This window comes from Pelodiscus sinensis, chromosome 2, assembly GCF_052426305.1.
Source record: "Pelodiscus sinensis isolate ZL-2025 chromosome 2, ASM5242630v1, whole genome shotgun sequence".
Classification (NCBI taxonomy): domain Eukaryota; kingdom Metazoa; phylum Chordata; order Testudines; family Trionychidae; genus Pelodiscus; species Pelodiscus sinensis.
Window position 1 is genome coordinate 117,158,545 of NC_143053.1, and position 14,504 is coordinate 117,173,048.

The 14,504-nt window shown below is 43.0% G+C and overlaps 1 protein-coding gene across 3 annotated transcripts in view; it reads left to right on the top strand.

Moving 5' to 3' along the window:
• The first annotated feature begins 578 nt into the window (after positions 1-578).
• Positions 579-14,504, top strand: part of ECI2 (enoyl-CoA delta isomerase 2) — a 38,665-nt gene continuing 24,739 nt past the window's right edge. Inside the window, exon 1 of one of the 3 annotated variants that reach the window (XM_075921312.2) lies at positions 579-729. Coding sequence is in view for 2 of the 3 variants with exons in the window: in XM_075921311.2 (XP_075777426.2) it covers positions 762-832 (71 nt within the window). In the remaining variant the exon portion in view is untranslated. Of the gene's footprint in view, positions 833-14,504 lie in introns of all 3 variants that reach the window. The other 2 variants (XM_075921311.2, XM_075921310.2) reach the window with 2 other exon arrangements.

A 14,504-nucleotide genomic window follows, 5' to 3' on the forward strand; every position in this document is an offset into this window, starting at 1 on the left:
CAGGACTCCTCGCCGCTTTTACAGTAAATAAAGAAACTGAGAGTATATACCTGGGGGGTTCCAAGTGCCTATTAAACGGCTTCATTACCACTTGAACCTCTTTCACAGGTTCACTGTTCTGTTGATAGGTCTGGCCGGCTTTTTCACTCTTTACTGGCTTCCCTCTGAAGTTAGACTCACCAGGCTGCAACAGGGACAGAACAGGGATAGAAAGAGGTGGGTGGATGGGCATTAAGAGCCAGTGGTGCCCCAGGTTTTCAGCTGCCCTTCGCAGCTGCGTATTCTATGTCTGGGTAAGGATGGTGATGGGTGTAGACAGGACACCCACCAGCACAGTAATTACTGCCCAAGCCAACCTATATTGACATTGGGGCATACCCTTTGTCTGTGTCTAGTTTGGGGAACTGTTCTTGCACTGCAAATTTCCCTCTACTAGCTACTGCATTTTTCTGACACAAAAAAACCTCAGAGCAAAGTCCTGACCAACTCCATAAATTGTCACTAGTGCAGCCCCCCCTTGCACGGCCAACACTGGTGCCGCTCTGACTCGCACTTCTCCCTCACTCCCCTCCCCCCGGCCGGAGTCCGCGTCCCACTGACCCCCGCCCGCAGATGAGGCGGCGGCAGCGGCTCCTCCCCCGGGGGCGGGACCGAGGCCCTGTCCCGCAGCGACGAGGAGCCGGAGCTTGCCGGGCTCTGTGGCGCCTGCGTCCCGCCCGCCCCGCGCAGGTAGGAGCCGCCTGGGCGCGCCCGGCTTCTGCATGGCGGCGGCGGCGGCTTCAGCCCTCTGCTTGGCCCGGCGCCTGCGGCCGCGCCTGGCCTGTGGGGCGAGGTGAGCGGCGGCCGGAGGCTTCCGGGCTGTGCGGGGGCGGGGGCGGGGGCGGGGGCGGGGGCTGCCCGTTGACAGCGCGAGCTTGGGCCTCCTATTGCCCTGCTGCGGGGCCTAGGGGGGGTTTGGAGGGAGGCGGGGAGGCGGGAGGTTTCCCTGGCAGGGGTGTCCCTGAGAGGCCTGTGCAGATGAACATGGAGCCACCTGCTCTCCTCCCACTGAGGCTGCACAGGACCTCGCAGCCATGCCCGGCAGCTCCCTCCTCCAGGGTCCTGCCCTACAGCACCCAGTCCCCAAGGAGAGGGGGACTAGTGAACAAGGCGGTGTCATCCTGCAGGGAGGAGAGAAGGGTCTGTGGAGCCTGGCTCTGGCTGGGGTTGGCCTCTGAAGATAAATGTTGGTGCTGATGTTAAGGTGGCCAACTTCTTCCTCTTGCAGGATCCTGCAACTCTTCTTTTTAGTATTTCACTTTCCACGTACGCACTAATGGGTGTTTTCTGCTGCCAGAAAGATTGTTTTTGCTCCCTTGATTCCTTCAGGGTTTTTTTTTTTTTTTTTTTTTTTTTCCAGGCCAAGGGTCATTTTTAATACAAAGGAGTCATGTTGAATTTTAACCAGGTCTTGGTCATTTAAGACATGTTGTTTTCTAAGTCAAAAGTCACAGTCTTGCCATTATTTTTTTTAAGTTAACATTGCCAGCTAGTTTATTCCCAAAGTTTAGTTAATTTAAATAGCTTGTGACCCACTGAGCTATCTCACATGTTCTGTGCATTGATCCACTTGCTGTCAGTGTTAAAAAGAGAAAATATGATAGAAATTGTATAAACTTTTAAAATTGGAATGAGAACATGGTAGGTGCTCTTCAGACATTTACATGCTTAAACAGGCAAGTAGTCCCACTGATGTAATGGAATTTCATAAAGTTTAACATATGTATAAATATTTGCAGTATTTGAGACTTGAACACATCTTGTTCAATTAAGATTTAAAACTGTCTTGTAAAGAGTTTGTAACCACAATGCTGCAGATTTTTTTGGTATCTCATGAGAATCAGAAAGTAAAACTGACATGGCTTTTGTACATCAAGGCAGAATGAATTGTCAAATAGTATTAATAGTGAAATCATTTGGTTTCTTGTAACATAAACAGATTTTAACCCCTAAGTGTTGCTTATGTTCTAAAAGATACTGCTGGAAGTCACAGAATCACTATATTTTAAAACTTCAAATTTTCAGAGGGAAGTGGATCCTTTATTTCAAAACGGAGAATTTTATTTTAAACCAGTAATTCCACTGCTGAATAATTAAAAGGAGATCTGCAGATCTTTTAGAAGGATAGTACATAATCCTCAATGAGAGAGTGCTTCAAGTAATAACAGACAAAAGAGGCTGTTAGTAAGTGCTGGTATAAAATTCTAGACTATGGGGGCAGCAAGTTGAAGTGCAGATCTGTGGTGCTCCAGTGAACCAGACTCTCACTGACCATGTAGATCCTGCTGATGCACACTACAAATTCTCTAGTGCACTTTGACATACTGCTCTTTCAAACTGCAGTGTGTTAAAGTGAACTAAGGAAGTTTTAGTGCACGTCAGCACATGAACACTTAGGTAGTAGGGGTGTTAACTAATGTGTAAATGTGTAACTACTGGATTTCTTTTTAGCAGTTACACACTTACATGATGGGGCAGGCGGAGGCTGGTGCTTGCAAGGAGGGAAGTGGCTCTGTGGAAGCTGATATGTCACTTGCTTTAAGATCTAAAATCTTCAGAGGAAGGACTTTGAGGAACAGTTTGTATAATCTAGTTCTTTATAAATAGTTGTGTAAGTGACCATATGTTTAGAGATTACCAGCATCTGAGGAAAGAATCTTAATTGTATCTTCAATAACCAAGAAGTCCCATATGGTACACACCAATATAATTTTATTGAGGATTTGGGTTTGAGAATACGTACTATGCAGAGAGGGTGGTGGGAAGCAGAAGAGATTATGTAGACAAGGTTGGTTTTGGATTTTTATTTTATAATCTTTATTATAGTGAAGAACATAATTTTAATTACTTTAAACAATATTGTGAACACTGACAGGATCAATTATTTGATCTGCTGGAATGAGATGAGGGAGACTTTGGGTTATTTAAAATGTTATCACTCTAAATATGTATCCATAGTAAAGGCTTGATAATTCATTGGAATTGGAAAGTGTAATTTCCAGCTCAAGGAGACATACCTGTACTTGCTCTGATTGAACTAGTATACTAAAAATAGAGATGGAGTTGGTGCAGCAGTACAATGAACAAAATGGCTGAACTGACCCCCAAGTATGATCCTATCCAAGACCCCTATGTTCGTAATGAAGTGGCCAGCCTTTCCTGCTGCTTGTGCTGCTGAGACAACATTTTTGTTTTTATATGAGCTAGCTGAATGGGGTACGTCTATATGAGCTGGAAATTACATCTCCAGCATAGACCTATTCTTAGTGGGAATGCAGGATGTTGATGAGAGAGGCAAAATCAGGCTTCAAGTGCGCTAAGAGTCTGCGTCCTTTATTGTTGGAATCTGTCTTCAAAACACACTTTCAAAATAAATATTTTATTTAGAAATATCTGTTTCAGTTACTCGAGAGTGGTGAATGGTCTGAAAGCAGCTATTTCTGAACACTTTCTATCTGATGTAATTTGGGATTTGATGGTCAGACAGTTAGCCCATGCAGAATCACTGACGACTTCATAGTGGGGGTGCTCCTCTGTAACACAGGACACAAGTTGATCTAACGCAGGGGTTGGATCCATTCCCCGCTGACACTCCTTCCCCTCCCCCCCCCGAACCCTCACAGCCCCCTTTCTGGAGTACCTCCTGATACTCTGTCATATCTGATAATCTGGCACCCCCTGGGTCCCAAAGGTGCCGGATTATCGGAAGTTTACTGTACTTAGACTTTATTTAATGGGACTTCTGCTGCTGCATCTTTTTGCACATTTCTTTGAAGTCTACATCATAAGTGGTCAAATCCAGCTTCATGCACACATTCAGGCTGTCTTCTGTCTTATGGCAGGGGGCTGGGGATGTGGGATGGAGGAGTCTGGGTTGGGGTGTATGATGGAGTCGGGGCACAAGGTTGGGGTGTGTGCGGGTGCAGGAATGTTATGGAAAGGGACTGGGGATGTGGGGGTGCATGAGCGTATGGTGGGAGATCTTGCTTATAGAAGTTCCAGAAGACCAGTATCTGATTTAATAAACTTATATTTCCAGAAAGCCAATCACTGCATTGCTAAGGAGCTACAGAATTTCTCATTTGTAACTCACCACTTAGAGCTAGGGTAGGGTTTAAAAATTGTTTATTTGGCACACATATGAGAAATGTGGTGGGTCTCAATTCTAGCTTCCACACCACATGCTTATTATAGTGCATTGAACTAATCAGAATACTCAGTAGAAAAGTTAAGAATGTGAGAGTCATGGAAACTTAGCTGTCTCTATCATTCATAGTCATGAGCACCTGTCCCACCCTCACAGCACACTAACCATTAGAATAAGGCTTTCTAGTGTGTGAGATAAGCTTACTGTAATGCTGTCTTACAAATAATAAACAGAGGACTCCATTTGCTAAGGCTGTCAAGTCACATGCACATGATTTTACTTTGAAATGTATAGTTACATACAGAATGCATTCAAATTATGCAAATCAGCTCATTGAATATGTTGCACTATACAACTTGGCATCTATGCATCTTCATTTTTAGGGGGGAAAAATGAATGAAGAAAGAGCAGCTCGATTTAGCGGGACCTGGTTGAATTTGCTGTTTCCATTTTGTTTTTGTTTAAACCGTTAAGTTGCAAACTTCAACATAATAATAACAGCACTTACAACAATTTTCCAATTTAAATGAGTCTCTTCAGTAAGCTTAAATATGCTCAATAAGTAAATTCATAAGGGCTGTGTCTAGACTGCATCCCTTTTCTGTAAATTTAAATCCCCCCTGCTTCATTTGCATAAACATGGCTGCCGCTTTTTTCCGGCCCCCAGTGCAGCTTTGTTTTTTGGCTCTTAGTGTGGCTGCTTGTATGTGTGTGCGCTCAATAACTTTGCCCCGGAGTACCGGCACCTTTTTTCTTAAAAAAAAAAAAAAAAAAAAAAAAAAAAAAAAAAAAAAAAAAAAAAAAAAAAAAAAAAAAAAAGCACTGTGTGCACTAATATGGAGGTGATGTGTTGCACATCTCAATATTGGCCTACATAATAAAATTCACAATGCACGTGGACATAAAAAATTGGAGGGAACACTGGATTTGGGATTGAAGGGCAATGGATGGGTCAGACCAGCGCTGGCATGTTCTCGCGGTGCTAGAATGCTGGCAACTGGTATGGTGGTGGATGCTGCCAGGAATTGGTGGGGCAGAGTGAGGTGGCTGGAGTCACTGCTGCCAGAGACTGAGATTGAGCCCTGCACAACACATGCAAACTAAAGTACTGGGCCCCGCAAACTGTCCAGCCCAGAGCACTGGCCCTGATTCACCATACCCATCAGGTGGCTCTCCCTTTAGGAATTTAGCACAAAGTTAAAATACCTTTAGTCATTTAGCTGGACATGTGGTTGTGTGTTGGCATTTTGTCAATAGATATTCAGTGCCCTGGCATGTGATCACTGGACAGTAAAATTTGCCTACTGTCATTCGAATATTTAGCCTAACAGTTCTGCAGCAGTGCATTACAGAAGGAATCATTAAAATACGTTAATGAAGCCAAACTATGGTAGATTTTCTGCAAAGGTACTAACCTTAATTTAGCTTAACTTGACTGTTACATTCTATGCACTGTTTATATTTGAGTTCTTAAAAAAAAATGAAGGGAGCGCTACTATTGTCTGGACAAAAAAATTAAATTAGATCCACATGGAAGCACAGGAAAATATGCTCATGTATATTTCTATAGGAAACAGTTGTCCAATAATAGTTAAAAATTAAATGAAAATAACGAAAACTAAAATGGCAATCTAATCAACTGTGTAACTGAACCTGCATTTTGTAGCTCATAATTATTACGTAGGTATTGGTTTTGGAACATGGATTGAAAAGTACTTTTACTGCTAATGAGCTTGAAGCAGATATTAATTGACAAAACTGAAAGTATTCTTTAGTCCTCTATCTTTAACTGGTTCTGAAATAGTTTTGCTGCCCTAAAACGAACCTGGTTATGTGATAAATGTGAACAGGAGTGTAGTTAGGATGTACATGTGTGTTTAAAACTGGGAAGTAGGAAAAGAGAGGTGCTTTACTAGGCTTCAGTATCTGGAATCATTTTCAACACCATTTTAGTTAGGTTTGTTGAAAGGACATCTAATGGAACAGTAGCAGGTACAGGCGGCAGGGGGCACAGCGGATACCGTGCTGGGGAGAAATGGCTTTTAAGCCAGCTCATTCCTGCACTAGCTCCTGCTTCCTTCTCTCTCTCTCCCCCCAAACTCTCTTGCTGCCTCTGATATAGAGACAGCATGGTGGAGGAAAATGTGAGTAGTTGGCTCGGCTACGGGCAGTCAACTAGTTAACTAATCACTTACATCCCTGCCCATAGTCTGCACTCATACAAAACTACAGTGTACCTTATCTTCACTAAGATTTTATGGCAAGTACATTCAAATTAGCTACCATGAGTTAAGATTCCACCCTTTCCTTTGTCTTATGTGATGCTCGTCGCTGAAAACCTTTTTCAATGGTTCTACAGGTCACCACTATGAAAAAATTATTGGCTGCTCAAGTCTAAAGGAGCAGGTTTTTTCAGAGGCCCCGCACTAGTCAGTGTCTCTGCTGCAGCCATGTTCTGATTAAGGACATGTGATTTCATGTTTTCATATTGATTGCATCCTAAAATGCATTAGATATATATAATAGCAGAATTTCAAGAGGCAGGGAGAAAAGAGGTGATGTCATAAGAGGTGGCTAGAGTTGTTGAGGTGGATACAAAGCAGTTTTGGACAGTAGAAGCTGCAACGCAGAAGGATTTCATACCTGCTGTGGTCATGTATAGTCGTGGCTCCCAAACATTGGTGCATGGCACACTGCCAAGCCTCAGACCTCTGGCTGCTGGGCCACAGTGGGGCCAGGGCTGGGGTACACTGCTCTTGCCACAGCTGTTGGGAGAGGCGTGTCCTGCCCTGCCTATCAGCCAACCAGCACTGGGTAGGGGTGGGGTCTCCTCCCGACTGCAGAAGAGTGCTGGCAGCTGGGAGGCAGCGCAGGGCTAGGTGAGGGGGTGGGCAGGCACTGGGGGCTCCAGGGGTGGTGCTACTTTTGGGGGACTTTGAGGGGTAAAGCTAATACTGGGGGCCTCTGGTAATTGAGCGCAAAAAAATGTCATCTGCCCCTTTTAAGGAAGAGCAGCCATTTTGAACTCTGGTCTCTGTGGCACACCAGTATTCCCCAGAACACAGTTTAAGAAACACGGCCCTATATTGACCAAGAAGGATTTAAAAAGCCAGTTGGATCAGTCACTCATGTCCTGGCAAACCTGCAGCAGGCATCAGGTCAAGAAAGTGGATGTGAAAGGGGAGAACCCAGGTCAGATGGTCTCTGACTGGGAAGGGAAGAACATTTTCAGCTCTCACTTATGATGTGGGAAGCCTGGCTGGAGCCAGGAAGCTGAGTAAGACTTCAGCCTGTCAGAGCCTCTCTGAGGCTACGTCTAGACTGCAGCTTCATGCGCAATAAGCTTTTATCAGAAGAGATCTTCTGCAAAAACTTCTTGCGCAAGAGTGCATCCATACTGCAAAGCGCATCGAAAAAGCGATGCCCTTTTGCGAAAGAGCGTCAAGAGCATGGACATTCTCTCGAAAGTGTGATTGCTATCTACAGAATGGCCAGCGAGGCACCTGTGCTTTTCCTCTTTCCTCTTTTTGCCCAAAACATCCTCTTCCCCATCCCCACATACCTTGTGAAAGAGCTCTTTCGCAAAAAGGCATTCTTCCTCGTAGAATGAGGAATACCCACGCCAGAAAAACCCCTCTATGCTTTCGATTATTTTTTTGTATGTGCAAAAACGCGCTTGAGGTGTGGACGCTTCGTGAGCTTTTTTCGGAAAAATGGCTGTTTTTCCAAAAAAAACCTCTGTAATGTAGACATAGCCTGAGAGAAGCTAGGTCTGAAACAGGGAGTCCAGAGGAGTATTCCCCTAAAAAACATACTGAATAAAAGGGCTCTATCCAGTCATAAATTGGAACAGTCAGTTCTACTGTTTGGTTTTATTATATTTGTTTTATAACTTAGATCCTCCAAAAACAGAGGAACTTTGACATGGTTAGTTCTGACAGCATTAGACCATATGGGAGATGGCCACTGTGTGTGACTGCTGAAGTCCTTCAGGGAAAGAAAGGAGGACACTACAACATGCCACCAGGGATGGAGACCAGCCCTAATACTGTGGAGACCAGCCCTAATACAGGCTGAAAAAGGCATCCTTTCCATTTGAGACTACTGACAGGATTGTTTGGCAGTCATGCTATTATTCTGATAGGATTATCTACAATGAGATTATGCACTATAATATCCAGCTGTGAATTGACCCTCCTAGAAGAAAGAGTGGCTCCCTTTAGAACAAAATAAAACCTGAGATGGGTGGATGAGAGGAAGAACTAGTGTGTAATGGGTTAATCCCTGAGCTCTTGTGGTGAAGCCCTTTTATTTTAGACTGTTATGTGTGCTCAATATTGGGTCTCCAGTAAATATTGTAATAGGCCTTCCTTTATCTCCCCCCCCCCCCCCACCCCCGCTACACACACACATGCATTCTGTTGAATGGCTCATGGATAGAACAAAAAATATAACAGTGTTCTTTTTCTGGATGGTGCTATTTGTTGTTGCAAGGACGATGTGTATAGCATGTCTATTGCTAAGCAAACATACTTCAGAGCTATGATGAATGTACCGAATGTACAAAATTCTGCAGGTGGATAGTGAAGGGCTTTAGCAAAACTGTTTGTTCAGCTTGCCAGGAAAATTGTGTGCCAGAGGCACAGTTAATGACTTGTTCATAATCATTTGACACTTTTTTTAAAAAGAGTGGCTGTCAGCCTTTTAATCATTTTTAAATCCTTTTGTGAGTGTTTCACTTGATTACTCATGAGGCTTTAGAAAATTAAAGTGAAATCAGTTTCTCAGACTGAATTTTCCTCTCCCATGTCTTTTATTTTCCTATGGAAATAGACTTTAAATACTTTTTTTTTTAACTCCCAGTATCCTTTCCTTTTCTGAATTGATTGCTGCATCTGGGCAGCCACCAGCGTCCACTAATCTCCAGGGATGATTATACTAGAGAGCATATTCTCTAATGGTCTAAGTGGACAGGAGAGCTCACCTGTTGATTTAATTAATCTATCCCAATGAGCAGTAACCTTTCTCAGCAACATAGCGCTGTCCACATTAGCACTTAGATTGATGTAATTTATGTCACTCAGAAAGGAGGGTTATTGACACCAATGTTCGCTCTACTTTTTTCCATCTATAAGCAGAGTAAATTTTATGTGCACCAAGGCCTGTGCAGATGTGCACCACCAGTAGATACATATACTGGCAGCTGTGGGCAATCTCAAATGCCATCCAGCTGATTAGCATTCTCTATTGTGTGGCCACCCAAGTACACAGCATACAGAGAACACTGAGTCACAGCCTAAGCGACATAAATTACGCCAACAGAAGTGGTGGTGTAGGCATAGTCTTAGTCTTTTTGTCTCTCCCTAGCAAACAAATTGTTGCTCACGTGGTGGGAGAACTTTCTGGCTGGTGAGTCTTGCCCACATGCTCAGGGTTTAGCTGATTGCTATATTTGGGGTTGGGAAGGAATTTTCCTCCAGGGTAGATTGGCAGAGGCCCTGGAGGATTTTCACCTTCCTCTGTAGCATGGGGTACAGATCACAGCTGGAGGATTCTCTGCATCTTGGGGCCTTCAAACTATTTGAAGGCTTCAATATCTGAGATATAGGTGAGAGGATTATTCTAGGAGGGGGTGGGTGAGATTCTGTGGCCTGCATTGTACAGGGGGTCAGACTAGATGATCATAATGGTCCCTTCGGACCTTAAAGTCTATGAGTTTATGCTTCTCCTCTGAAATTCATGCAAGAATTGAATGAAGGAAACAAACACATTTTTTTTAAATGCTCACCTTTGATAACACCAGCAAGCATTTTCCTTCATCAATGGTAACTCTGCCATGCAGGCAGGAAGTGGGCCATGGTAGCAGTTTCTGTGATGCTCTGTGTTCACGTCAGGTTCTGTACTAACAGCAGGAAACGTTACCAGTATGGAACGTCTATGCAGATAATTACTTTTAAAAAAATTGCCAGCAGTTTCTCCATGAAGTAGTTGCTCATGCTGTGGCAGGTCTTTGAACGCTCTCTGGATTGAGTTAGCACCCTTGTAGCCTTTAGGAAATTGCAACTCTGTTTGGCATCCTGGAGTATTGGCATATTTATGATGCACTGTCACACACAGTACAAGCACAGGAAGAAAAGACAGAAAAGGTAGTTACCATATTATGAAGACTAGTTTCCCCACTTACTCACCAATGCCATTGTTAAGAGATGCAGGGGGAAAAGCTCAAAGCGTCTGCCATACAATGACTATTGCATGTCATTGCATACAGCTTGGCAAGCTAAAATGAAGATACAGCATGTTACAAAGTGCATCTGAAATAGACTTTTTATGTTGCTACCAAGACTAAAACCCTGTGGAACATGATCTGTCTTCAGGATATTGGATTATATAAAAAAAAGACACACTCTCATAGAAGGGGTATGTGTACATATGAGAAGATTTACCTGGCATTGCTCGGGTCCTTAATGCAAATACGTTTTTTTTTCTTCATTTAAATCATTGTTCTGTGGTGGACGTGAGGCTAGTGGTTCAGTGTGCCGGATGCTCTGCGGGGAGAGAACAACCCCAGCTCTCTGTCACCTCAGCAGCTTGAGGCCAGGGAGAAGTGCCTATCCATGGCCTCTGTAGATGCCGTGGTCACAGATGGGGGAGGAGTGCATGCCTCCCAGTTGGGGGACAGACATGCAGACAAAGTCTCTGAAATATATAGTAGATAGTTGTCCCTTTCTCTACCCTTGCCCCCTGCTGGCCCAATGGGCTTATAGCTGTCTTAGTCTCCATCTCTGTCTGCTTGCTGCGGTCCTATGTTCATTCTACAGCAGGGGTGGTCAAGACAGCCTCCATGGGCTGGATCCAGCCTGCCAAGCCGGTGGATCCGGACTGCAGCTGCCCTGCTGTTCCCCTGCCTCCGGGCCAATCAAGCATGTGACGTGTTTGCCCCTGGACACCTAGAGAGAATCACCAACTGTTTAAAAACTACCTGCAGGTCTCTCTAGCTGCCACACGCCCTGGCACAGTGAGGTAAGGGGTTAAGAGACTTTGCACGCTTCTCCCGCCCCCCCCCCCCCCCCGCTCCCAGGCCCTGATTGGCCTGGGGGCAGGGGGAGTGTGTGAAGTCTTCTCTCACTATGGTGCTTAGAGGGAACCGCCAGCTGTTTTAATTTTCTTCACTAATTAAGAGTTTCTGATTCAAATTTACTATGTATGGTAATTATTCAATAAAATGAATAATGTTTGAAGTTGAAATCTTACAAAATTAAAACTGTTCTTTTATTTACCTTTGGCAAGCACATTAATAAATTCTATTACATATATTTAATTTCTTGAACTTTCCTATAAATCTACACAAAATGACTTTGCCTGGTCAACAACAGGCTTCGCCTGCAAGTACTATATAGTTTCTTCTTATGTAGTAGGTAAGTGATAAAGGGCTTATTAGTCATCTTTAATGTGGTATGTGATAATATTACTGTATATGTAACCCGCATGCTTGCATGGCAGCATTTAGTGATGTAAATAACCAAGGTTATGTCATTTCTTGTTTTGAGAGTACTCTTTCTGACTGCAGACTTACTTAAGTTAGGCAATGTGACTCTCTGCTGGCTGGGCTAGAGTCATCCAGAAACTGATTGTGGCAGAAACTAGACATGCATCAATAGCTACTTGAAATTTCTTGGACGACTTCAAAGGGTGTCCTACCAGACTGCTTGCCTGGAATGAAGAGTCAATGCTTACAGTGGAAAATCATGGATTCACAGAAATGTAGGACCGGAAGGGACCTCAGGAATATCAAGTCTAGCCACTTGTGCTGTGGCAGGACCAGGTGTTGGTCCAACTTGTTTAAAATGCTTTCAGTGATGGAAGCTGATACCAGAGCTTAACTACCCTTATAATTAGGAAATTTTTCCTATATCTTACCAAAGTCTCTCTTACTCAATATTAAACCCGTTGCTTTTGTCTTATCTTCAGTGAACATTTGAGAACAATTGATCATCCTCTTTACTATAACAGCTTTTAACGTAATGGAAGGTTTATGAGGTTGCACTTTAGTCTTCTTTTCTCAAGATTAAACATGCCCTACTTTTTTAATCTGTCCTCTGATATCAGGTTTTCATTTTGTCAGTGTCCTTTGGATTCTTATGAAGTTGTCCACATCCTTTACAAATTGTGGTGCCCAGAATTGGGCCTGGTACTCCAGCTGGGGCCTCACCTGGGCCAAGAAGAACAGAGCAGTTATCTTTTGTGTCTTGTATACAATACTCCTGTTAACACATCCTAATCACATTAGTCTTTTTTTTTTTTGGCAGCTGTATCACATTGACACCTCATGCTCAGTTTGTGATCTTTTATAACTCCAAGACGCTTTTGAGCAGTATTACCACTTTAACAATTACTCCTCATTTTGTAGTTATGCATTTGATTTTTCTTTCTTCCTATATGAAATACTTTTCATTTGTCTTTATTGAAGTTCGTCTTGTTAGATTCAGATCAGTTCTCCAGTTTGTCAAGGATGTGCTTAAAATTCAAAATGACCTCCAAATTGCTTGCAACCCCTCCCAGCATGGTGTCATCTGCATATTTTATAATCATACTCAGTACTCCATTATGCAAGTAATTAATGAAAATAATGACACATACTGGACCAAGGACTGATTCCTGTGGGACCACGCTAGATATACCCAATTTGACAGCAAGCTATTTAACTACTTTTTGAGTACGGTCTTTCAACCATTTTGTGCACCCACCTTATAGTAAGTTCATGTACACCACATATTTAATATTTCTGAGCAAATGGACAGCCTCCATAAAAAAACCCAGAATGGAACACTTCAATATTGTTGTTAATGTTTTAGTTTTTAAACATCTAAAATTCTTTACATCAATGTTAAGTTAGTTTTACATCATAATGGGAGATTATTATTTAAACAGCCTACAAAAGGGGAAGGAAGAGCCTGCTATACTGCTAGTGTGATACCTAGTATCAGTCATCAGCTAAATGGACCGATGCTACTAGCTTTAGAACTGATGTGAGCCTAATTAGAGGCTTTATGTTCAAATGCTTTCCTGAATAAGAGACTTTGTTAGAAATGGGTCAGAGTGGGTGGATAGATGGATGGTTTATAAGAGAGATTGAGTGAGCAGGAGAACTTGAAATCTGATACAAGGCACTATAGTTGAAGTGTTGTCAGCATGGATATTAAAGGTTCTGATGCCCAAGGACTGATCTTTCACATTGAGAAAATACAGCTGGCCAAATGCAAATTGCATTTGGCAATAGCACCTGTGAAAAATTACAGCTTTGTCTTGGTTGAGGTTCAGATCCTGGACTCTTCTGCTTCTCTGCCTTATCCCACTTTGTTTCAACTGACTGAGCAGCCACCATGGTAACTTATCTGCTTATTATGTGTTGACATGCTGAGTCCATTGCGCATATACTTCTGCATGAAAATAACTGTAATTGGGGGACTACCAACAGGGGAAGCATAATAAAGACTGAAAACTTATAACAGGTTTTCTATATTCTAGAGTAGTGTTAAAAGTCTGGCAGAGAGGGTGAAGGCAAGCTTTTTCCAGTCCTTTGGGACTGACACTTCATTGTCAGCAGGATTGAATTTTGCCATTGAATTCTACAGGTCAAATGACGATACTTCTGTTCATCTTGAGTAGTATCTTCCTGACTTCAGAGGGGTTATTTGGGGAATGATATACTGCTTAGGATGAGAAAAGCTATGCAAGGTCTGGGCTGGTGTTTCTGATTAGGTTTGTTATTAAGTCTGCATATATACTTCAAATAGTCTTCATTTGCATCTTCAGTATTTTTACTGAAATCCTATTAAAATTCTGTAGAATTCACATCTTGGGAGTCGATTGTGGCCATTGTAACAGGGCCAGTCACCTCATGGCCAGAGAACACACTTGAGTGTCCTGCTACCAATTTCTCCCTTCAAGGCCCCTTCAACTCTGCCTACCAGTGGTTAAAATATTCCCCTCTTGGCATCACATTTTTGGTGTGCATCACATACTGCCATCCTCCTAAAGTGCATTCATGCTCTTCATTCCCTTTTCCTAGAGCTAGGTCACAATTTTAAGCCTGTTAGGCTTAACCAGGCTAATATTCATGGCCTGGAAGCCAAAGGGCTGAGACCATCTGCGAGTCAGCATCTATAGAAGGAGCTGGGGGCTTAGTACCCCCAGTGTTATGCTTATAGGATGCACAAAGCATCTTTTTAGGGGAAAAGGCAATACATTGTGCCTCTTGAGAATACAAAATAAAAAGCATATGCACGCTCACTCGCTCCTGTTGATATACAGTAAAACT